The sequence below is a fragment of the Lycorma delicatula genome, chromosome 10, assembly GCF_047948215.1.
Source record: "Lycorma delicatula isolate Av1 chromosome 10, ASM4794821v1, whole genome shotgun sequence".
Classification (NCBI taxonomy): Eukaryota; Metazoa; Arthropoda; class Insecta; order Hemiptera; family Fulgoridae; genus Lycorma; species Lycorma delicatula.
Genome location: NC_134464.1, coordinates 104,277,263 through 104,303,613, shown reverse-complemented (window position 1 = coordinate 104,303,613; position 26,351 = coordinate 104,277,263). Strand labels below are relative to the sequence as shown.

At 28.2% G+C, this 26,351-nt stretch overlaps 1 protein-coding gene across 1 annotated transcript in view; it reads left to right on the top strand.

Annotated features, from left to right (window-relative positions):
* LOC142331395 (RYamide receptor-like) overlaps positions 1-26,351 on the top strand; it is a 989,745-nt gene that overhangs the window by 921,803 nt on the left and 41,591 nt on the right. The window contains exon 6 of the mRNA XM_075377276.1: positions 11,000-11,100. Coding sequence (XP_075233391.1) covers positions 11,000-11,100 — 101 coding nt within the window. The remainder of the gene's footprint in view (positions 1-10,999; positions 11,101-26,351) is intronic.

Below are 26,351 nucleotides of genomic sequence, written 5' to 3'. Positions count from 1 at the left end.
TTAAAATTTTTTAATAGTGTATTAATTTTCTTTTAAATTACCTAGAGTAGATATAAGCAAAATAAATTGGATAATCAGTGTACCACCCCATTCAATATGAATTTATTACTACGCATATATAAAGAAAGTATTACTAAACACTTGCATGAACACAAAATATAAATTATATTAATAAATAAAATGAAATAAATTAAAAATATTAAATGAGAAAAGTAAAAAATTATAATAGGAAAAAATTACAAGCTTATAGAAAAGTATTACAAAATAAAATTAAAAAAAAAAATAGTAATGCAGACTAAAAAAAATTAATAAAAAAGAAAACTAGTACTTTTCAATTTAACTTATTTGAAGTTGGTGCCAAATTAAAACCACCCACAGAAACAAAAGTCAAATTAAAAAAAAAAAAGAGAAGTGTATTACTTTTTTAAACCTTTTTTGAATTCATTTTTATTCAATTGATAATTTTTTTTAGCTAATTTTTGTAATTATAAACCTTTTTTATTTTAATTTTTATTTACAAAAAAGTTAGATGTATATAAAAAAAATTGTCAGTATGAAATAAAAATTCATTACTATGTCTTAAAAATTAAAAGACATTTACTTAGAATTATAAGATAATAGAAGCAGACATGACACTGCCTTAGCGTAGAAAACCATATGATGATGATTGTGACAGTGATGGTGGTGGTGCTGGTGATTATGACAGTGGCAGTGACAATGATTATTATTATTACTAAATTTATACACATATATTACATTAAAAAATTATATATTTTTATTTCAAACTGCTAAATCTACTATTAAATCTATTTTTACCATTTAAGTACAACAAAGTTTCACATTAAAATAAATTGAATATTAAAATGACATTACTCTCTTTGTATTACTGCCTATAACAATACTATTACAATAATAAAATAATTAAGTATATATATATTTATATCAGAAGATCATTTATACAGACCATGCAATTTTTCTTTGAAAAAATCTTTTAATTTTTTTTTTTGTTGAAAAGACACACAGGGACCACTAGAAAAATTTATCTCTATAATAAAAAAATATCAAAGTCAATGCATTTGGTTAAAAATAACAGACTTTAAGAATATACTGTACATAAAAAAAAATATTCATTTAATCAAGAATCTCCCATTATATCTGGAACAGCTATATAAAAGAGGAAAGTATGCTGATCTTGTCAAAAATGGGATATCAGATGTTTTCCAAATCTTTAAGTTTTAGTTTCCAACTAATTCACCTAGACTAAAAAACATATACATGCATGTATGTATCATTTATATATGTTCATAGGTATATGTGTGTCACACAGCTTTGGAGTTATATCTAAAGGGTTGACTAACTGATGCAGTTCAAATATTATACTTATGGGATATTGATCTTATTAATTTTTTCAAAAATTCACAAAATGTTTCACATGTCATGAAAAACCCAATTTTGATTCTCTTTAAAAACTCTTTAGAAAAAACTCTGGAAAATTTGTAACCAACATTGCATATATAAATAATCCAAAAAAAGTTTTTTCAAAAAATCAACCCACAAATAAATTGTAATTTATTTATTTATTTTTTGTTTTATCTTCCTTTGGTTTTAATATTTTTAAAAAATTTTTGGTATTTTATATATCATGTACAAGTCTATCAAAAAATGTCTACAATTTTCCAAAATTATTAGCCCTGGGTGTTAAATACAGAAAATATATTTTTTTGTAAATGTTTAAATTCTTGTTTTAAACTTTATTGGAGGGGCTGTTAAATTTAGAGAAAACCTAATTTAAGAAAATTTGTTAAGCTCAACCTATTTTTGAATTTTTTTTTTAATTTATCCCTATCTCTAAAAAAAATATTTATTTTTTTTATTTTTTGGTTCAATCCCTTTTAATTTTTATTATCAAAAACAAATTTGATGATTATTTTTCTTTGTTACTTTAAGAGCAATTAAAATTTAATTAGTTTTGGCTGCTATAATATACCTTGGACACAAAATAAGAAGCAATTTTTATCATTACTACGATAAAAGTTATACTTCATCTTTTTAATATTTTCAAACAATCTTTTTTATTAAGAATCTTTTCTTTATAAAAAAATGTTTACTAAATGGTTCTCACAGAATAAGAGAGTCTCCAAAATGAAAAAATTTTATCTGAAATTTGAAAATTTTGATCCTTAAATCTTATTTTGGTAATCATTATAATCAATAAACAAGCCCCATTGATCGAGGGACCCAAAATTTTAACAAATTCAGAAAATTTTTGTTACTTATTTTTAAACCTTTATTACGGAAATCAAAACAGGACTTTTGATGATTGAATTTCGAAGACTTTTCAACAAAGCCAGCAAGGTTTTGCGGCGAAATAGCTGTACAAACTATTGTATAATTTGACTGGCGTAATCGAGAAAGTCATGCAATACTTTATCAGCTTTTTTGAAATCGATTAAAATGAACTTTATTAGATGTACTTTTTTCATGTAACTTATGTAATTTTACTTTTAGGGCTACAAACAAATGAAAATAAGTGTTCATTAAAAAAAAAATTCACCTACCAAGTTTTTGACAAATTTTGATGTTTCACAACCTAAGGAGTCCATTAAGAAAAAAAAAGTACAACATCTTTCTGGATGAGTGTTTGAATGTCACTCTGCTTTTCGATAAATACCTGTAGACTGGACAAACTGATTTCGTTCTGATTTAATCAATAGGTATCTATATAATGAGGAGTTTGTGAAGATTTTGAAAATTTGCACATTTTTTATTTTCAACTTTTTTCTTAGATGATTTAGAAAAAGGATTCCTTAACCATCTAAAAATGTAGTGCTTATCTACATTTTAAGTAAATAAAGTTTCAAAAAAATTTTTTTAATCTTTATCTGTACATATGAAAATTGCAAGTATAAAGTTTTAATTTTTTTTTTTAAATATATTATCTGGAAGTAGTAAGTACGTTTAAACCCAACTGGTTGGTCTAGTGGTGAACGCGTCTTCCCAAATCAGCTGATTTGGAAGTCGAGAATTCCAGCGTTCAAGTCCTAGTAAAAGCAGTTACTTTTATGTAGATTTGAATATTAGATTGTGGATACCAGATTTCTTTGGTGGTTGGATTTCAATTAACTACACATCTCAGGAATGGTCAAACTGAGACTGTACAAGACTACACTCATACATATCATTCCCATTCATCCTCTGAAGTAATACCTGAATGGTAATTCCCAGAGGCTAAACAGGAAAAAAGAAGTAAGTACGTTTAAAATAATCACCCAAGATACTCAGTACAACTGCCTGTCATACATGTGGTAAATTTTTTGACTCAATTCAATAGTTTGTGATGAATTGAAGCAAACCGTTAATACTGCTTAAATCAAGTTACTTTGTTACAATAATCATTACGTATGCATACTTCAGAGTCAGTGTTACCTAAAAGATAAATTTTGCAAAAATTTCCCCCATTTCCTAAAAATGAATTATACTATATGTCAAAATTGTAAAATATGTTAAAATGTTCACTTTTCTCTCTCAAAAACTGAAAATATTACATTGGTAATGAAACTATTCGACCTAGTGTTTAATGCATTATTTTTATTTTAACTTAAATGTGGGAAAAGTAGTCAGGAAATATATTTGATGCATATTTTTTAAATAGATTTTTTATCTGTTTTCTTCAAATACTAGCTTAAATGAAAACAGATCTAGAAACCAGTTTTTGAATGCTGGAAAAGTATAGTAACTCTTTTGCCAGCTTTTTTATTTACTATTGCACTAAAGGTGTTAAAATTTAAACAATGAAACAATTCTATCAAGCATGACTTCTTATGGAAACATAACAATTTGAATATTCTGCTGTCTATTTATAATTTCATGATGAATGTTATATAAACTGTGAAATCCCAGATAGGATCTCAAAAATATCTTAGCAATCCTTATGTGTTTCCCCAAATAGGGGGTACTTATATTATTTAACATGATTAAATGATAAGTCAATCACCAAATTAAGTCTAACCGATTATTATATATTTATCTTAATCAAACTTTTTATACTATATTAATTATTCATATAAACAATTTTATGTTGTATTTATAGCTTCATATTTTTACATAGTTTACTATGAATGCTAATATTTAACATATTTTTACTGTATTATTCTATGTATGATTTTATACATATAGTCACACACAAATATTAAATTCATATACAGACATTCATTCACTATATAAATATTAATAATAATGTACAAGCATTTACTTAATGTAAATATGTATATGTATGTAAATATATATATATACATATTTTCATTATAACACTTTTTGTATGAATATATTATATTTAAATATATGCCTAATGTAGGAAAATTGATTCTTTCATTTATATGTGTAATTTATGTATATTAGTATATATATATTAACATACATGTATGTTCATTTAAACAGATTGAAAATTTATGCAGACATGTAAATTAGAAGTAGATAACAAATGTTGTTTGTTTATTAAACCATTACAACTTGCCACCAATGAGGGTGTCTGTTACAGGCAGCTAACATCCTAATTAAAGAGACAGTTAATGTTTGATCTTTCCTTTATATGTATACGTTACTAACATTATTATTTTATCTCTTACTTTTCTTTCATATTCCTCATTATTTTTTTTCTTCTTAAGTCAGTAAAATTTAATTTTGAATTTTCCTTTATGTTTTATATAAGTAGAGAGAGAGAAAGAATGAGGGGGGAGAAGTGAGAGAGTGAAAGAGAACTATAAATGATTAGCCCTTCAGAGAATCTACTCCACTTTTTATTGAGTAAATCAAAATTTCATATATCTAATAAAAGGGTTTTGGAGATTTTTTTTATTATTATTGAAAAAATGTTTATTTTTCTTCCTGAGATACAGTGAATTAATTCAAATATATATTTATCAGGTATTGTAAGATACCTGACATTAGCAACAATCATTTCTGAAAAATGGGCTATTCGTTTTTAAGAAAAACAACCATCACATGCCAGGCTTACTAGGAAATATGAAGAAGAAATGATTTTACAGTGTCTTTGCCAATTAATCAAGCGTAACATTGTACATCAGCATACCAAGCTTAATGAAATTCAAATTTTCTATTCATTAGTATAAGTGTCATTATTCTTTTCACAGCAGGAACTTCCTGTCTAGTGAATACTCTCATACAAAGATAATATTGATTGGTAGCTCTTACATAATTCACTATATATTTATCACAGCGATATGAAGATCAGGACAGTTAAACGGCGATAAGAGAAGCAGGACAGTTAATATAAGCAACAAAATAGTTTACTCTTTTCTATTACAAAACAATACATGTTACATAGTTATGTTTGCAAGTAGGAGAATTTTATATTAAATGAACAAAACATCTGAAATAATTATAGTGCAAGAAAAGGGTTTTTTAAAATAAGTGAAATAAAAATATTGCAATGAAATTGAATCATTGTTTCTGTTTTTGTAGTAAAATATTCTGCATTAATTCATCTTTCATAATACCTACATTTATGTATATAACAATGAAAATAATTTATTTTATCATTTTTTACTCGAGTTAACTCTATTGTAACTTTGCAACCTATGCACATGTATTATTCTGTTATTTTACAATTTACGACAGAGTAAATATAAATTTTCTCTCTGTATGTGAATATTTATATTTATTTATTGTTCACAATAAAGGAATTATTAATTCATTCATTCACTGTACATAGCATTCTCAACTACTTATAGAGTTTTCAGTGCATGTCTACAAAATTATCAAATTAATTTCAAAGCCTTCTTATTACATTTTAATTACCCGTGACTGAATGTAGTAAGTAATTAAAGTATTCGGTATTCAAATTTTCTTTCACATGAAATATAATTTATGATAATTTATTTATATGGTTGGTCATAACATTCATTTGTGATTTAGAATTAATACATTTAGTTTGTATGTTATAAAATATATGTGACTTCCAATTTCAAATTTTTTTCTTAATTAAAATTACTTAACATTTTACTAATTATTAATATTCTGAAGATTCATTGTATTAAGTCTTGTGAATATCAATCATCAATCATTTGATCGGTTTAATGCATTCCTTTCGGAATGGAGAACAAAAACAGAACAAAGGTTCTGTACTAGTCGTATAATTTCATCCCCAATTATATGCTTTATATATTCCAATTTTGTATTTATTTCATTGTTTTATCTGTTACACATTCTTAATCTTCCAAATTACCTAATCTAATTACCTAATTTTTAAGAATAATTTTCTAATTCTTAGATCCATAAATGATTCTAGCAAACTTTTATTTTCATAGAAGTTCCATGAAATTAAATTTTCTTTTCATAAAAGTCTCCATGTTTGTATCAGTCTACATTTGATCTCTACCGTACTTAGTTCATTCTTTATAATTTTATTTAATAGGGAATAAAATTTTGTAATTACTGGTATTTTATGGTCTTATCTTAATATCTGATGACAGGTTTTTTGAAAACATGAATGTTTGAAGTATCATGTTTTAATAGTTGTTTTGACTATTATTTGTTATTCAAATTAGTTTTTTTTCTTTTTTTTTTGGTCTTGAACTTGTTTTGACTAATTATCAGGAAAACAGCCAGTTGGATTCTAAAATGATGTGGCAAATAACAAAATAAAGGAAGTTTTTTTGTATATTGCAAATTTATAGATTAAGAATACCCTTTTGTTAATAGTTTACCAAGTGGGAATTTTATTGTATAGTGATATAAAAATAAAGTAATAGTAGTAGTGATGTTAGAAAAATCTAATGAAATTAAAACTTAACACTATTATCATTTTACAAAGTACATTGTCATGTTTTCATAAAAAAGATAATGATTTTATTTCATGACTCATTTTAGATTAAGCTATTCCTTTGTTGATGTTTTTGAACAATAAGCCTACTATTAGGCATGATATAAGCCTACTAGTTATGATATATATCATACCTTGCAGACAGGAAATATAATATATGACATCTGAAAATGACATAATAATAAGTATATCTGCCTGCTCTAATTGAGAAATATTTCTGCTTCAAATCTGAATCAATTCATAAATAATTAAATTATCATTGTTTTCATTATGCGAATAAAGAGCTGTGACAATAAACAATCATCATTTGAAGCCGAGAAAAAAAAATATATATATAATAGAGAAAATAAATACAAAAAAACAAATTATATAAAAAAGTAAAAAAAAACCTTAACAAATTGGCTTAAGTAAAGCTTTCTCAAAATCTATACCCCCTCAAGAGGCTAAAATAAGAAAAAGAAAATCTTCAAAGAAACTTTTCTGAATTTATAAATTGAGGGTTTTATAATTTAAGCTTTTCATGATAGCTCTAGATATGAAAACTTAGCTCTAGATATAAAAACTTTCAAAAACCTTTTGAAAAATGTTTAAACTGAAGGAAGATAGAGCAAAGAACAAGAAACATATACTCGTATTTCAGTTTTAAGAGGTGGGGGTTAAATTTTTTAAAAACCTTTTTTTGATTATTTATGTATGCTATGTAGGTAACAAATTTGCTTCAATAAAGTTTTCTCTAAAATGCCTAATAACAGTAATAGTTTTATTTTCATCTTTTAATAGTAATAGTTTTTGTAAGAAATATGTACTTTGTAAATATTTCTTACAAAATTATGTTTTAACTAGTAACAATTATTGCAACCTTAAAATAAAATAAGCATACTTATATAAATACATATAGAGAGAGTATATAAGAGAGTACAGTATTTAAAAATGCATAGCTAGAATCATTATAACAAGGATAAAATCAAAACCTAAACTGACAATGATTATTAATGTCTATAAACTATATTACATAAATTATTAAATTATTTGTTTCTTTCCTGTAAACAAAGAGAGCTATGAATATATATGAGCTATATATGAGCTAAAATATAATGAATTCAGCTGATTCATCAAACATTTCCAGTTCATTAAATATTGGAACTTTTATTTAACACTACAATGATGATTTTCATGATAGTTGGCATGAAGATTGTTTAAAAGATAATTAATTAATTATTAGATAAGTAATTATTTTGTGACAAACTGAACCACATGTAAATAAGTTTCTGTTGTTATTTATTTTCTTCTTTTTTTTACCAAAGAAAGTATTACTGAAGATAATTTTAATAATAAATATGAATTTTTTGGTATTAGTAAAAAAAGTGTTTAATTTTAAGTTTGGTTTTGTTTTCCATTGGATAATTAATAATTTTGTTCAATTTTATTCGTTAGTACAACTACAGTGTTTTATTTTAACAACTGACACAGCAATAAAGAAAAAACAAAGACAGAATAAAAGGATAAAACTACGGGAAAAAAGGAAATTGCTGGAAAATAAATGTTACTTCCAGATTTCAGAACAAATATTGGGGCTAGAATTACACTAATATAGTATTATAATGTGGCTACTTAAAAGTGTTTAACATATTCTCAAAAGTAGGAGAAAATTGTTTTAATGTTATTTAAGAGTAGAATTTAAAAATATGATCTGAGTAGAATTTTCAATTTTATGGAATAACAAAATCTAACTTACATTTTGATTCTAGTTACTTTTCAATTTAATAATGTCATAAAATGTGGCAATTGCAAATATTAAAAAAAAAAATTTTTAAAACAAATTTTACAAATTTAAAAAAAAATATCATACAGAATTTTAGAACAACAGGGTTGTTCTAATTCTTACATGAGATTTGTGATGAGTTACATCAGTGAATTTGCTAATGGAATTATTTTAACTATTTCTTGCAGAAGAATTGGCAGTCTTGAATTTTCCACTTACTTATTTAAGTACATATGTTTGCCTTAATCCAGCAATAACAATTACAGCTACAATCAAAGAAAGTTTTTCTTAAAAATAAATTATTAAACTCATTGCACTAACTTATTTGATGAAGTAAGACAACTCTCACTATTTTCCTTTCATAAATAAATTCATAAAATAAATTAAATATTTTTTGTCTGAAATACTGTAATATTTTTTTATTTCTTGAAATACATTATATTTCAAAAAATGATTTCGCTGCATTTTTTGCAAAAAATGATTTCATTCACTATCTTCTTGATTGCTCATCTGATCTTAACTAGTGGTCACAAAAAAATTTGCACCAAACAAAATATTGATCCATTTCTCTAAAAAAAATATGGTTACCTTTTTCTTTTTATCATTTTGCAGTAAATCATTTTTTGAAATATAATGTATTTCAAGAAATAAAAAATATTACAGTATTTCAGACAAAAAGTATTTAATTTATTTTATGAATTTGCCGACTACGTTTTTCACAGAACTTCAAGTGCTATATTATTAACTTTCCCTTAAATCAGTAAATATTCAGGAAAAAACATTACAACTTTTTCATTTCACAGCATTGATAAAAAACATGTAATAAAATAAATCAAACGACTTTCAACCTCATTAGAAAATATGAGATATCCTTTGTAAGTGGGTTGGCTGCAAAGTTAATATTAAGTTATGCATTTTAATAACCTATCTAAATCTGATTCAAATGTGCAATGCTAGTATTAGTAAGTCAGTTCCTTACAGCTGCTTTTACCCCCAAATAATTATATTCTTAAAATAAATAAACTAGATAAAAATAAATGAGTTTGATAACTAATCTAATACAGAAGAAATCATTTTAAAATCTCATTACAGGAAATTCCAAAATTCTTATGTTAAGAAAAATCATTGCTTATTATATCTTTTATGATGATTTAAATTATATTTAACACAAGAAATATATTATATTTATATAAGAAAAGATTTAATTGTACAATTAGAATAAAAGACATTAACAAGAAGTTAAATGAATGGTGGAGTTTGAGAAACATTTCCAAATAATATTGTCAACCCTTTAGTTGGATTTTTGTGGAATTGTAAGAAAGAAAATACCCCTATATATTCCAATGAGCAGATCATTCTTTCTCACCATCCTACCCTCTTCATTATCCTTAATTTCTTCAGCTTCATTATATGTCCTGTGGGTGTAGATGTAATTCTGCTAGAGTTTACCTTCTGAGAATGCCTGTATCTTGATTATACGAGTAAAAATGATTGAATTCTTGAGTCCTTAATGTTATCTTGAACAAAGGTTATCAATAACTAAGGGTAAGCACCTTGTTATCTTGAGGCAGGCCATAGGCAGGTACATATACTTTGTATAGTTATTTTCAAGTGAATTTGAATAATCAACTTGTTGATTTCTTTTTTTTATCATTGAGGTTGTACTTCCTTCTTATGACTGCAATTCATGCAAAACATCTGAAACACAAATGGCAGTAGTCAAAGTAACTTTCTTTAAATACAATGATGTTCACTATAACTACTGGACCTTGATATGAGTAGAATGTATCTCTGGTAGGACTGAACATCACTTACATTTCAGTGGGTTTGGCATGCTGATATATCACAGAATATTACTTTTAGTAAAAAAAACACAGAAACTCAAACCACATAACAATTCACTTTCCTTAGTAAGCCTATTACTTAGTAGGTAGGTGCTTACTATTCTTAGAGTGCCCATTTCATTTTTGGGAGTGATTTCTAATTAATGCCCCTGTGCTTACAACCTCAATTATCCACTTAACAAGCACACAATTCAATAAACATTACTGTCTTTAGACTTATACATTTTCTACCTAAATTTGACATGATAAAATGGTATTTAACGGCTTATACTTGTTGAGCTGTAAGGCATTATAGTGTCATAATAAGAAAGTAACATAGTCAATGTTCAGTGATTACATGTAATTTTTCTCAGAGTTTCACCTATTTCATCTAATTTTCTAACCTATTAAATAGCATAATAATATTATTTAGCACTTCTTGTGTGTTTGTCACAAAAAATTGTGAAGAAAGTTATAGAATAAGAAAATTTTAACCAAAATAACCATGTTCTATAGTTTAATTAAGGTGGTGTTAAAATTTAATTTTTACTATTTTCAATCTTTTGATTACAGGTCATAAAAATGCTCGTGATTGTTGTAGTGTTGTTTGCTTTTTGCTGGCTACCATTACAAACATATAATGTACTTCAGGATTTATTCCCAGTTATCAACCAGTAAGTCACTTTTATATTAATGTAATAATTAAGTATATATTCTAATAATAAGTTTAAGTAACTCATTTATTCTAACATGTTAAAGAAAGTTTTTGTTAAGAGCGATAGATAAGATAAGGTTTATGTATTCATATTTACATAGCCAAAAAAAAATGCATTTATTTTTTTTCTGTTTCTGTTCCAACACAAAATAATTTTTTATTTCTTCAAACAGTAAAACTTGTTTGAAAAAGTTGCCTTTTTATTAAAGAAATCTATTCCCTTAAGCAGAATATTCCAATAACAATATTTTCCCAAATAACATGTTTCTGAATACTGGACCGTACAAAACTTATTGGCATCTGCATAAGTAAATTGCTTTGAATTAAATATTAACCCAATAATTAATATAAATCATCAAAATAATGCTAATAAGGCCAAAATTATTTTTTACACTAGCAATGGAAAATAAATTAAAAATTTTGCTTAATCTATAATCCCTGGTGCAATATTATCATTAAAAATTCTCTCATTGATTTGGTACAGTGTTTGTTTTTTTTTTAATTTAGATAAACATTAAAAATTAATAGATATTTTTTACTTCACAGTTTGTTTAAAATTATTTAAAAACTAAAAATACAAAAATAAATTTAATTATGGAATTTTTAGTTTTATAATTCTCAAAAAAAAATAAAAACTGAATAAAAGACTAATATATTATACAAGTTGTTTTAGTATGATATGACTTCTTCACAAAAAGTAAACTTGTTAAATTATTTCAGGATTTATTCAGATTAATTATTTTTGTAAAGAAATTGATTTATTTTTTGTAAAATAAGCCATTTAATTGTTATTAAAATTAATAATTATCTCCATTTGGCAGAAAGTTATGAATTTATGAATTACTATCCATCTTATAAACATTTATTGTTTCTAGATGCAATGCTACCTTCATCACTTCGTTATTTCCTGCTTGATAATATGTTTCTTCCTCAATTGATGATATAAATATGTACTGGTATTATACATGCTCTTCAAGTATCAGTTAATTGCTACCAGTATATATTAATTATCTAACTCAACAGATGACATCAACTCCTTTAAATTTCTAGGAAATTAATGCAGGAACAACTTTTTCTGTAATCACTTCTCTAAACCTATTTACAATGGTAGTGAAACTTAAACAATCCTTAGAATGTTGTATTTAGAGAAAAGAAGAAAAACATTCAATTATTTGCTCTATAAATCAAACATTCCTATTTCCAATGTTCATAAACTGGATATTTCTGTAATTTTCCTTTTAAAAAATATTGATTTTAGATTTTTAAATGTTATATTCCATAAAAAAGAATATCTGATAAACTGATAACCCATTAAATAGATTTGACTATATTATTTTTTATCAACTGCTCATGAAACAAATGAAGAAAGATTGAATAAATCTATAAATAAGTAAATATATAAAGCAGTAATTATTCAGCCACAGAAAAGTTGCATGAACGGTATCAAATTATCTCTTAAAAATCACAACATAATAACAGTAATAATAATTAATATCATCATCAATAAATCTAGTCAAAATATGTTCTTAGAAAAATAATAAATAATCCAAAATGTACTGAGTAAAATGAAAAACTACATCTAATTTACAAAGAGATAATTTTACAACTAGCAACCAAAGTACATTATTTTTTTAAATAAATATGTATTATAAGCATATTTAGAGAAAATTAAAAAAAAAACAGATAGCAATGATGCCTAATAGACGTGAAAATTACATATAGCTAACTATACATAACAATTCTTTACCTGTACAATACATGCTTTTATCTTTTATTCTGAATACAAATTATTTAAAACTATGATACATTAAAATTACTTTTTTTAATCTAGAATCTTCTCTAGCCATGATTTACACAGAAAAATTTGTTTTTATAATAATAAAATCAAATTTTTTATGTAATAACTGGACCACCATTTTTTTTTTTTTTTTTTTTTTTTTTTTAATTTTGATTATTTTAGTTTTTTAACCAGTTTATTATTAATTTTTTTAATTAAGTTTTTAAAAAAAATACTTGTATTTTTAACTGTGTTTTAACCTTTTTTATGAAATAAAACGCTGATCGAATATCAAATCTAGGTCACAACAGCCCAGGAAATAGTGATAAATGGTTTTTACTCACTCACACTTGACAAAGCCAGCAAAAATCAAAATATTAATATCAGATCAAAGTGATTAACCTCACTTTGATCTGATGCTTCATCAGAAAATATATATAATGAAAAGAATTATGTTATAGATTTTCTTTGTAGAAAGGTATTAAGAGGGTATGGTTTGGGGTTACAGTTGTTGAAAAGGAAAGGATTGTAAGTTACTTCAATAGAAAAAGGAAAAAATTGGTTCAGTTTAGAAGGTCGTGTGAGGGCACTAAAATATAAGAAATGTTTATTGCAGAGGTAATAATGTTTACTTCTGTGCTCCTATTTGTATCAAGTCGCTGATTTATTTATAAATATTTTACAGTCTCTATTAGAAGATTATATCCCTTTGTCAATGTATTATTTTTGTATGTATATTACTTGTCTAAAGTACTGATTTATTTATGAATATTTTGCAAATCATTTTGAATATTTGAATATTTTTTGGTTACGTTCAAGTAATTATAATTGTTTTGACATTAAATGCACCACTTAAATGCTTTAAAGACATAATTTTAATGTTATCTCAAAAGAATCTATTATAAATGGTGTTACTTAGGAAATAAAATTGTGAACATAAGATATCATTTCAAAAAAGGAAGTTTTCAATTCATATTAATTTATACATTTAACATATTATTATACTTTTTAAAATAAGATAGTTAAAATAATTCTTCTCTATTTAGCTTGATCTATAAATCTATCCTAGTATAATTACTTAGATTTATAGATTGTACTTAAGAATATGGAATGGAATTTTTTTAACGTATAAAATATGCCATGCCTGACTGGAATTAGAACACACAGATACCACATGTAATTGTATTTATGATACTTCATACATTTCAAATCACACAAAGCTAAAAGTTCTACTCTCCTTATTCAACTTAGAGCAACATACACTTGACCTTTCAGAAAAAAGGTTTTGGCCTTTCTTGAGTGTAGTGTCTTCTGATTTTGTACTCTCACAATCCAGCTTATAGGAATTAATTTCTTAAGGAAATTAATGGTTCCATTAATCCTTTTAAAATTAATGGAATCCCATATCCTTTAGTGATTTGTAAAGTTGCATCGACTGGCACAGATGTACCCATCTACACTTTTCACACAATTACCTTTGGTTTTGTCATCAAATTGAATTAAAACAGCATCTGGCTGCTCTCAATCTTTAACTGGTATCTCCTAAGAGCTGGTCATTTTAATTTTTTGATTACACCCATAGCTCTATTTATGAGACCATAACTGACAGATATCTTACAATGCAACATTATTCGTGACCCTTTATCAAGCTAAATTTACTGCATATAAAAGTCCACAACTGGAATTACATCATTTGGTGTTTTTCTCCATATCTAACAGTTACCTGAGATTTGTCAATTGCAGAATATTATGCATTCGACATGTAGTACACAAGATTTCCAACATTTTTAACCAACTTCAGAAAGGAGGAGGTTATCAATTTGACTTGCATGCATGTGCATGTGTGTGTGTATATACTGTGTACATACGTCAAATATATAATATTGCTGCAATTGACAAACCTCGAGAAGCTGTTTGAACAGCTTATATATTTAATGTTTGAACAGACAGACGTTTGATCAGTAGCTACGATTTTAATGAATCTTTTTTTAAACAATAAATGAGTTGCTAGCAGTGGTTTCATTCCATATTAAGCCGGGAAGAAGGTTAAAAATTTAATTATTTAGGTGGTAAAATTACAAAAGATTAATGAAGTAATGTACGTATCTAAAGCAGAATGGCATAAATAAGGAGGACTTTCATACAGAAACAAAACCTGTTAATATTAGATATAGCTAATATTGGCACTGGCATCTAAAGAAAAGTGTATGTTAATGATGAAAACAATAATAAATTTTGTTACAGGCGACTACTTAGGTAAGTAATGCTTTTATACTTTACAAAAAATAATATGAAAAATAACACTGATGATATAATTAAATTACAGTTATTCACTTTGCATCCCTTGTAATTAACTGCATACAAAGAGAATAATTAGAAACTGAAGTTCAGCATATATTATGCTCATAAAGATTTACAGTTGATAGTCTAGATTCTCGTCAAAGTAAGTTAACCCTTAATTCATTTCAAAATCACATGTGTCTGCCTGTCATTATGTATAATATAGGCATAATTTTATCAAAGCATAATAATCCAGTTACAGTATCTTATTAGTTATTTTAAACCAATAAGCATTTATATCATTAATAATTAATGTCTTCATTTAAGTTTAGCTGTACTGCTTATTAGATTATTTATATACTGGATTATACATAATTACCTTTTGGTAAATAACTTTAAAAATATATTTTCTTCGTAAAAAACTTTAATCCTTTTATAATTATATTAGGTTATATAAATCTGGTATAATTTCTTGTAAACACATTTATTTTTTAATTAAAAAAAAAATTACATTTTTTTAATTAAAAAAACACCTATATATAACCTTTTAGCATTCTCCAGGTCATTATAAAAAGTGAAGCAATAGAATGTGAGATTTTCACAGTGATTTCATGAGCTTATTACATATAATAGAAATAAAACACTTTAAATCAATAGTTTTTTTTTTTTTTTTAGTTTATTAAATTTCCCTAACTTTTCAAAATTAAATCTTTTAAATTACCTCTCTGATATTGAATAAATTCATTTAATGGAGTCTGAAAAATGTCCCAGCTCTTCTTAATTGCATTATCAATTTATCTAATTCCTTCAATTATGTTATTTTTCAAATTCATTATAGTACATAATTTATTTACAAATACTTAAATTTCAGGTATCCCTTAATAAAGTAATCTGCAACAATTAGACAGGGAAAACTAGCCTGAAATGGCAAATGAGATGTTTGAAAAATAGACCTGGTTACTATGTAACCATCTTCAAAAAGTTAAGACTAAAAATTCCAGATGCAAATACATGTTATCACAATGTAATTTTGGCACTTGCCTAGCAGTTTTTTAACTTTTCAAATAGCACTGATAAACATAATTTTTGTTTTCTAATATTTGATAAATGATTTTTCAAATTTCTCAGAATCTTTCTATCACCCACCATTTTTTAAATTTTAATTAAAGATTTTTTCATTTTTCAATGTATAGTTGGCATTTTAAACTCCTATGTTGTATTTTGTTAGCTCATTTTTTATTGTTTAACTTTGTTAACATAATTTGTAAACTATAAATAAGCAATACTAGACAAAGAATTTAATCATATCATAGTCACACATTATGACATATCTAATACTGAAGAGTGAGCCTTCTTGAACAAGATTAATCATGTCTGTGCAGATCAAAACATGTAGCTGAAAACACAGCTGTGTTGTGTGAATTAAGTACCATTTAGGAATGAATTAATTTTGTCCAGTCTTATTGCTGTCTTAAGTTTGTTAACAGTGCAGTGACACAATGCCTCGAAATTGTGTAAATGATGTGGATGCCTTTTGTTATACATGTGGTGAGTTTACCGTAAAATCAAATAAAAAAAAACATTACCTTTAATTAAAAAAGCATATCATTTGTTCTTTCAGTGTAAGATTGGTGATCAGGTTAAGATGTGGGCTCCTCATATAGTATGCACTAATTTTTCTGTACATTTAAGAGGATGGCTGAAAGGTATATGGAAGGCTTTGCCATTTGGTATACCTATGATTTGGTGTGAACCAAAGGATCATGTAACCGATTGTTACTGTTGTTTAACAAGTGTATTTGGAATTCTTTTTAAATCTAAACAAACTGTAAAATATCCTTCATTGCAATCTACAATCAGGCCTGTACCTCACAGTGAAATTATTTCAGTTCCTGAGCCACCTGTGAATGTATGTTTCGAAAGCAGCGATGAAAAATCAGGCAAGGCTTTTGAAGCCAACAAAAAGAACTTTCTTAGTACTTTATTGATGAAAATAATTTGGTTTATTGCACAAATATTGATGAGTTTATGTTGCACATTGGACAAGTTCATAAGCCTGAGGACCGGCACCTTTTCATAAATTCATCCAAGTATAGTTTAAAAGTGGTTCTACTACACAATGATAACAAATATCCTTCGATACCAATCGCTTTTGTATTAGTTTGAAAAAGACATACGATGTGATGAAAGACGTTCTTGAAAAAGTAAATTATAAAAAACATAGCCACAACATATGTGGTGAGTCGAAAGTTATAGTTATTTTGATAGGTATGCAGTTAGGCTCTACTAAGTACATGTATTTTCTTTGCAAATGGGACAGCCGAGCTAGGGATAAACATTAAGTTATCAAAGAGCGGAAGAAACGAGACAACTTAACTCCAAATGAGAAAAATATTATTCATGAGCCCTTAGTTGAACGCAAAAATATATTTTTACCCCCTCTCAATATCAAGGTAGGACTAAAAAAAAATTTTGTAAAAGCAATGAGGAAGGATAGTCCCGGATTTTTGTACATCAGGCGGAAATTTCCGAATGTAAGTGAAGGAAAAATTGAAGGAGTATTTGTTAGTCCTCAGATAAGAGAGTTGGTCAAAGATGATGTATTTAACTCGATTTTAAATATGCAGAAAGTGCAGATTGGACTTCATTTAAAGACGTTTTGAAAACTTCTTGGCAAACAAAAATCCGACAATTATCACGATATTGTTAATCAACTTGTTACTTCTTATACAGCTATGGGATGTAATATGTCTGAAAATACATCTCCTCTACTCGCATCTAGATTTTTTCCCGGACAACCTCGGAGACCTAAGTGACAAATACGGTGAACGTTTTCACCAAGACATTTAGGTGATCGGAAAGCCGCTATAACGGGAAATGGAATACTAACATGCTAGCCAATTACTGTTGGACATTAATTCGGGATGTGCCTGATGCTATTTATAGAAGAAAATCATCAGCAAAATCATTCTAACACAGGTATGGCCATGCCAAATTATAGATTTTGCCGGTTTTAACTATACTTTACCTTAATTTTTTTGAAGCGTAAATTATTTAAAATTAAGGGTGATATAAAAATTATATTTATAGTTCTGCAATGTACGCAAAAAAACAATTCAAGAAATGGTATCACGCTTTGAGAAACTTAAAAAAAAAATCTTTTTGGTCTATCAGTGTAATTTTCGACGTTCTAGTAACGGATTAATAATGTCATTAAAATAAAAATGTGCATTATCTGACACGATTAGACTATTTTCAAAAAAATCAGGATTCGTAATCAGAATTTCGTTAAAATGAGTACGGAGTTTTAGTCCCGCTTCTTTTTCAGTATCGATGTTTATGAAAAAATTGCATTTTATAAAGAAATTCGAGGTACAGTGCATAATTGGTTTTTTTTTTTTTTTTTGTCTTCAGTCATTTGACTGGTTTGATGCAGCTCTCCAAGATTCCCTATCTAGTGCTAGTCGTTTCATTTCAGTATACCCTCTACATCCTACATCCCTAACAATTTGTTTTACATATTCCAAACGTGGCCTGCCTACACAATTTTTTCCTTCTACCTGTCCTTCCAATATTAAAGCGACTATTCCAGGATGCCTTAGTATGTGGCCTATAAGTCTGTCTCTTCTTTTAAGTATATTTTTCCAAATGCTTCTTTCTTCATCTATTTGCCGCAATACCTCCTCATTTGTCACTTTATCCACCCATCTGATTTTTAACATTCTCCTATAGCACCACATTTCAAAAGCTTCTAACCTTTTCTTCTCAGATACTCCGATCGTCCAAGTTTCACTTCCATATAAAGCGACACTCCAAACATACACTTTCAAAAATCTTTTCCTGACATTTAAATTAATTTTTGATGTAAACAACTTATATTTCTTACTGAAGGCTCGTTTAGCTTGTGCTATTCGGCATTTTATATCGCTCCTGCTTCGTCCATCTTTAGTAATTCTACTTCCCAAATAACAAAATTCTTCTACCTCCATAATCTTTTCTCCTCCTATTTTCACATTCAGTGGTCCATCTTTGTTATTTCTACTACATTTCATTACTTTTGTTTTGTTCTTGTTTATTTTCATGCGATAGTTCTTGCGTAGGACTTCATCTATGCCGTTCATTGTTTCTTCTAAATCCTTTTTATTCTCGGCTAGAATTACTATATCATCAGCAAATCGTAGCATCTTTATCTTTTCACCTTGTACTGTTACTCCGAATCTAAATTGTTCTTTAACATCATTAACTGCTAGTTCCATGTAAAGATTAAAAAGTAACGGAGATAGGGAACATCCTTGTCGGACTCCCTTTCTTATTATGGCTTCTTTCTTATGTTCTTCAATTGCTACTGTTGCTGTTTGGTTCCTGTACATGTTAGCAATTGTTCTTCTATCTCTGTATTTGAACCCTAATTTTTTTAAAATGCTGAACATTTTATTCCAGTCTACGTTATCGAATGCCTTTTCTAGGTCTATAAACGCCAAGTATGTTGGTTTGTTTTTCTTTAATCTTCCTTCTACTATTAATCTGAGGCCTAAAATTGCTTCCCTTGTCCCTATACTTTTCCTGAAACCAAATTGGTCTTCTCCTAACACTTCCTCCACTCTCCTCTCAATTCTTCTGTATAGAATTCTAGTTAAGATTTTTGATGCATGACTAGTTAAACTAATTGTTCTGTATTCTTCACATTTATCTGCCCCTGATTTCTTTGGTATCATTACTATAACACTTTTTTTGAAGTCTGACGGAAATTCCCCTTTTTCATAAATATTACACACCAGTTTGTATAATCTATCAATCGCCTCCTCCCCTGCACTGCGCAGTAATTCTACAGGTATTCCGTCTATTCCAGGAGCCTTTCTGCCATTTAAATCTTTTAATGCTCTCTTAAATTCAGATCTCAGTATTGTTTCTCCCATTTCATCCTCCTCAACTTCCTCTTCTTCCTCTATAAAACCATTTTCTAATTCATTTCCTCCGTATAACTCTTCAATATATTCCACCCATCTATCGACTTTACCTTTCGTATTATATATAGGTGTACCATCTTTGTTTAACACATTATTAGATTTTAATTTATGTACCCCAAAATTTTCCTTAACTTTCCTGTATGCTCCGTCTATTTTACCAATGTTCATTTCTCTTTCCACTTCTGAACACTTTTCTTTAATCCACTCTTCTTTCGCCAGTTTGCACTTCCTGTTTATAGCATTTCTTAATTGCCGATAGTTCCTTTTACTTTCTTCATCACTAGCATTCTTATATTTTCTACGTTCATCCATCAGCTGCAATATATCGTCTGAAACCCAAGGTTTTCTACCAGTTCTCTTTATTCCGCCTAAGTTTGCTTCTGCTGATTTAAGAATTTCCTTTTTAACATTCTCCCATTCTTCTTCTACATTTTCTACCTTATCTTTTTTACTCAGACCTCTTGCGATGTCCTCCTCAAAAATCTTCTTTACCTCCTCTTCCTCAAGCTTCTCTAAATTCCACCGATTCATCTGACACCTTTTCTTCAGGTTTTTAAACCCCAATCTACATTTCATTATCACCAAATTATGGTCGCTATCAATGTCTGCTCCAGGGTAAGTTTTGCAGTCCACGAGTTGATTTCTAAATCTTTGCTTAACCATGACATAATCTATCTGATACCTTGCAGTATCGCCTGGCTTTTTCCAAGTGTATATTCTTCTATTATGATTTTTAAATTGGGTGTTGGCAATTACTAAATTATACTTCGTGCAAAACTCTATAAGTCGGTCCCCTCTTTCATTCCTTTTGCCCAGCCCGTATTCACCCACTATATTTCCTTCCTTGCCTTTTCCAATGCTTGCATTCCAATCTCCAACTATTATTAAATTTTCATCTCCTTTTACGTGTTTAATTGCTTCATCAATCTCTTCGTATACACATTCTATCTCATCATCATCATGGGCGCTTGTAGGCATATAGACGTTAACAATCGTTGTCGGTTTAGGTTTTGAATTTATCCTTATTACAATGACTCTATCGCTATGCGTCTTGAAATACTCCACTCTCCTCCCTATTTTCTTGTTCATCACGAAACCTACTCCTGCCTGCCCATTATTTGACGCTGAGTTAATTACTCTAAAGTCACCCGACCAAAAGTCGCCTTCCTCATCCCACCGAACCTCACTAATTCCTACTATATCCACGTTTACTCTATCCATTTCCCTTTTTAAATTCTCTAGCCTACCAACCTTTTTTAAGCTTCTAACATTCCACGCTCCGACTCGTAGAATGTTATTTTTTACTTTTCTGGTGACCCCTTCCTTAGTAGTCCCCACCCGGAGATCCGAACGGGGGACTATTTTACCTCCGGAATATTTTACCAAGGAAGGCGCCTCCATTATTGCTTTTTAAAATGCAGAGAGCCACATTTTCTTGGAAAAAAAAAACAGCTTTAGTTTTCCATTGCTTTCAGCTGCGCAGTACTCAGAGGACTGAGTGATGTTGATATGGCCGTTTAAGTCATTGTGACTCACGCCCCTAACAACTACTGAAAGAGCTGCTGCCCTCTTTCAGGAATCATTCCTTAGTCTGGCTCTCAACAGATACCTCTCCGATATGGTTGCACCTTCGGTCCAGCTACTCTGTATCCCTGAGCACTCAAGCCCCCTCACCAACGGCAAGGTCTCATGATTCATAGAGGAGGCATAATTGGTTAAACACTTCATATCTTAAAAAAGTGGACTGACACCAACATGTTGAATTTTGACCGCTGCCCTAACTCTCTTAACATTCTATGGAGCGTACTGTTTTTGTACTACCAACAAATTAATCACAATCATTCTCGCGTTGTTCTACTTTTCAACCCTCTTCAAAATAGTATTTTGAAAAGAAATTTATCGGTAACCAGTCACATTAAATTCACAACAAAATCTTCTTCGCACTTAAATCATTGAATTGAATTCAATAAATGCATTCACTGCGAATACATATTCTCATTCGGACCAGTTGTTTATTGTACAGAGTGATTTTTTAATCCTGTTAATGTCCCAATTGTTAATGTCTGGTAATTTTTTTCTAAGAAAGGGAAATTTTGTTTTGTGACACGAAGTTGGTAGCGCTACTCAACCGGTATAGATATGGCAGTGTGAGTTGATTCTCCTTGAGCTGTGTAAACTTTTGTGCTGTTTCCGGTCGTGTTACGAACAGAATGTCTTTTACCATAGAACAACGAGTTTTCATTCTTGAACAATATTTTTCTTCGAAATCGTACGCGAGTGTAAAAGAATCATTTCAAATTAAGTTTGTTGGTGTTCCTCCTCCAGAAAAAATGTCAATTTGTAGGCTAGCAAACCGATTTCGAGAGACAGGTAGTGTTTGCGACAGAAAACTTAGCGGTCGACCGACTCGCTTGACAGATGACGTTTTAGTGAATGTGAAAACAAGATTGCTCAATTCTCCACGGAAAAGTTTACGAAAAATTTCCACGCAAGTCGGTTTGTCATATTCGAGTGTTCAGAAAGCCGCTAAAAAATTGAAATTGTATCCGTATCGCGTACAATTAATCCAAGAGCTTTAGCCTCCAGATTTAAATAAGCGATTGCAATATTGCCGTCGGTTTAGGTCTCTCGTAAACGATAACGGAATCTAATTTTTAAACACAGCGTTCTTTGGTGATGAAGCTTGGATCCATCTCGATGGTTATGTGAACAGTCAAAACTGTCGAATTTGGGCGGTTGAAAATTCTAACGCTTTACAAGACAAATCTTTGCATCCTGAAAAAATTGGTGTATTGTGTACGATATCTCGTCCTCGTATAGTCGGACCCATATTCTTCGAACAGACAGTAAATGGTGAAGTATACAGGAATATTGTGCGCCAATTTGTGTCCCTCCTGGAATCTCAAGAGCGGTATTGCTGGTTTCAGCAAGACGGCGCTACATGCCACACGTCTCGAGAAACCGTGGATTTTCTGCAAGAGTTCTTTGATGATCGAATAATAAGCAAGGGCTTATGGCCATAAGCCCTTGCTTATTATTGCAAGGTCTGGGGACCTTGGAGGCCTCCAAGGTCCCCAGACCTCACATTTCTGACTACTTTTTGTGAGGCTATATTAAGTCCGAGGCCTTCAAAAACAATCCTCACACTATTGATGAACTTAAAGTCAATATTACAGACTTAATCACGAATATTTCCAATGCGACTCTTAAAAAGGTTTCTGCTAATATGCTGAAAAGAGTCCGTGCGTGTATAACCGCAAGGGGTAGGCAATTACTTGCTAGCAATAGCAAGTAATAGCTTTTTATTAAATCTCTTTTTTAAGTAACAAATACATTTTTTTATTCCACCTAAATTTCCCTTTCTTAAATTACATTTAAAATTGGGTAACAGAACTAAAAAATCACTCTATATAATGCTGAACACAAATTGCATTATTGGACGACTCCGCCAAATAACACGTTTCCCCATCTCTTACTCTTTACCTCCCTTTCAATCATTCTTTAATACTTCTTACTGCTTATTGAAAACCGTTATATCCCAGAGCCGCAACTGTTATTTTCATGAAATGTATTTTTTTATTATCATTATTATTATACTAACGGTATAAGAATGGAATAGAATTTAAAAATCTACAATTTATTTATTATTAATAACTGTAATAGAGATACTATTTATATCTGCCTCAATTTATCATAAATATAATTATAAATTTTAGTACAACTCTTTTTAAATTATCAATTTTTTTTAAAAGTACCTTATTTAAGAAAGACTTATTTTTGATAGGTAACATTTAAAAGTAATTTTAAATATTCAAATTCTATTAAAAATTTTGTTTTAATTCGGTTGATTTTCTATTTATTTTTAAATTGCTTGAAATTATTTAATTCAAAATTAAAATTTATCCTAGTCCTTAGCGCCTAGACCTAGCATGTTACATAAATTAAATAAATGATTAAATGTAAGCCTATATAAATCATTTCTCTGTTAGGAGCATTATATTATTTTTCTTTATGTTATATTATTTTAATTTTATGGATATTTACCTTTATTTTATTGTTGTATTGTACATCACAGAATTCATTATTAAATATATTTTTTTCTTACAAAAGCTAATTTTGGGATATCCCTGTTTGTTTCTATATTTTTTTCTTTTAGTTCCGACCACTACGGATCATGTTTACGTAGTTTTTTGACTTATTTTTCTTTTCCCAAAAGGTTTTCACTCTTTTTCTCTGTTGTTGTCGCCTTTCTTCCGTCCATATATTCAGTTTTATACCATTCTTTTTCTTTCCCTCTGGAAACTCAGATTCTCGAATCCTTTTTCTAAATTTATCTGTTCTGTTTTTACGCAGATCCTTAGAAATGTTTAGTGTTTTTTAGATTTGTTTCTATTTCTTTAAACCAGTTGGTCTTTGTAGCTCTGTTTATGTAGAAATTAAATATTTGTTTTGTCAATCTTTGTTTTTTCATTCTGCATAAATGTCCATAAAATTGTAATCAACTTTTCCGAATTAAATCCAATATTTTTGCTGTATATCTATAAATTTCTTTTTCACTTTTCAATTTTTAAATTCCATCTTCATATTTTGGTCTATAAATTTTTCGTAAAATTCTTTTTTTTTTTACTTTTGTTATCTCTTATTCTGAAAAAATTGCAGACATTCTGCCCCGTACAGTGCTTCTGGTTGGACTAAACTTTTATAGTGACTCAATTTGGAGTTATATGACAGGGATTTTTTATTGTAAATATTCTTCATGAGATGATAGAAAGTTTTCATTTTTTCCTACTTTATTCTTCATCCCATGTTTTTCAATTATATTCGTTGTTATGATTCTCAAAAATATTTAAATTTTTGAACTCTACTTATTTCTTTATTGTCGGAAATTTTAAGGGTTTGACTTCTGTTGTCTTTGTCATCGGAAAACTAGTTAGTTTTTTTCATAAGAAATTTGAAGAACAATTTTGTTTGCACATTCGCTTAGGTTTTGAATTTCTATTTTAGCCTCGTTTATATTTCTTAAAAAAATTGCAATATCATCTGCGAAGGAAGAATCTTTGTATTTATGAATTTAGTTTAAGAGCCATTTTTATGTTTTCGCGTATGTTTAACTTATTTTTTGTATGTTCTTTCTCCTATTCTCTTACAACGTTTTTAAGGGCACAATTAAAGAGAACTGGAAACAGTCCACCACCAAGTGCCTTACTCCAGTTTTAATTTCGACCGGTTCTAAAAGTTTCCCTAAGAATTTCACTTTTGATTTTGTGCTTGTTAATGTTTCTTTTAAAATGTGTATTCTCTTGGGATCTATATTAAATTCTTCAAGAATTTTAAGTAGAAGTTCTCTGTGTATGGAGTCGAATTCTCTGTGTATTTTCTTAAAATCTATAAAAATTGTAACTAATTTTGGGTTTTTAATTTTTTGGTATAGTAAAATTTGATTTAGATTAAAAATTTGCTCTGCACAATTTCTTCCAAATCTAAATCCACCTTGATATTCTCCGATTTCTTTTTCTATTGTTGGTTGTATTATTTCTATCGTCTGTTGTTTCTGTATTTATTATATAATAAATAATTAAAAACTAAATATTAAATGAGTAAACATGATTGAAAAAAATTAATCCATCTAGCAAAAAAAAAATTCCAAGATATCCAATCTTTATAAGGCAGAACCATTCAACTGGATGATAAACTTTTTCAAATATTTAAAACAGGATATTTTATTCTATACAAGTACTATATTGCTCAAATAAAAATATCGCTGAAAAACTTGCTGTCAGATTTTTATAGTTAAATTAAAAAATTGTTTAAAAAAGGCAGCTTACACTAGGAGAGACCAATTCTTTTATAAGAATCGCTGAATTCATGCTGTTATGATTAACCGTATCAATAAATATTAAAATTGTTTTTTAAGGTAGAAATGGTAAGTAAAAATCCTGCACAGGAATATTTTATTATTTTAACCTGTTAGTTGATTTTTAATACGTACAGTTACAGTATAACGAAATAGAGTGTTCAAAAAGTGACGCAACCTTATGGAAAAATGTTTCCTTCTTTTATTGTTGATTTAATTGAGGAAAATTGAGAAAGAATGGGTTACATAATGCAGCAGAGAATATTCATTGTCTCCCAATACATTGATGTGCCAATTATGCCCAGAACCAGAATGCCTTTACAGAAAATTAT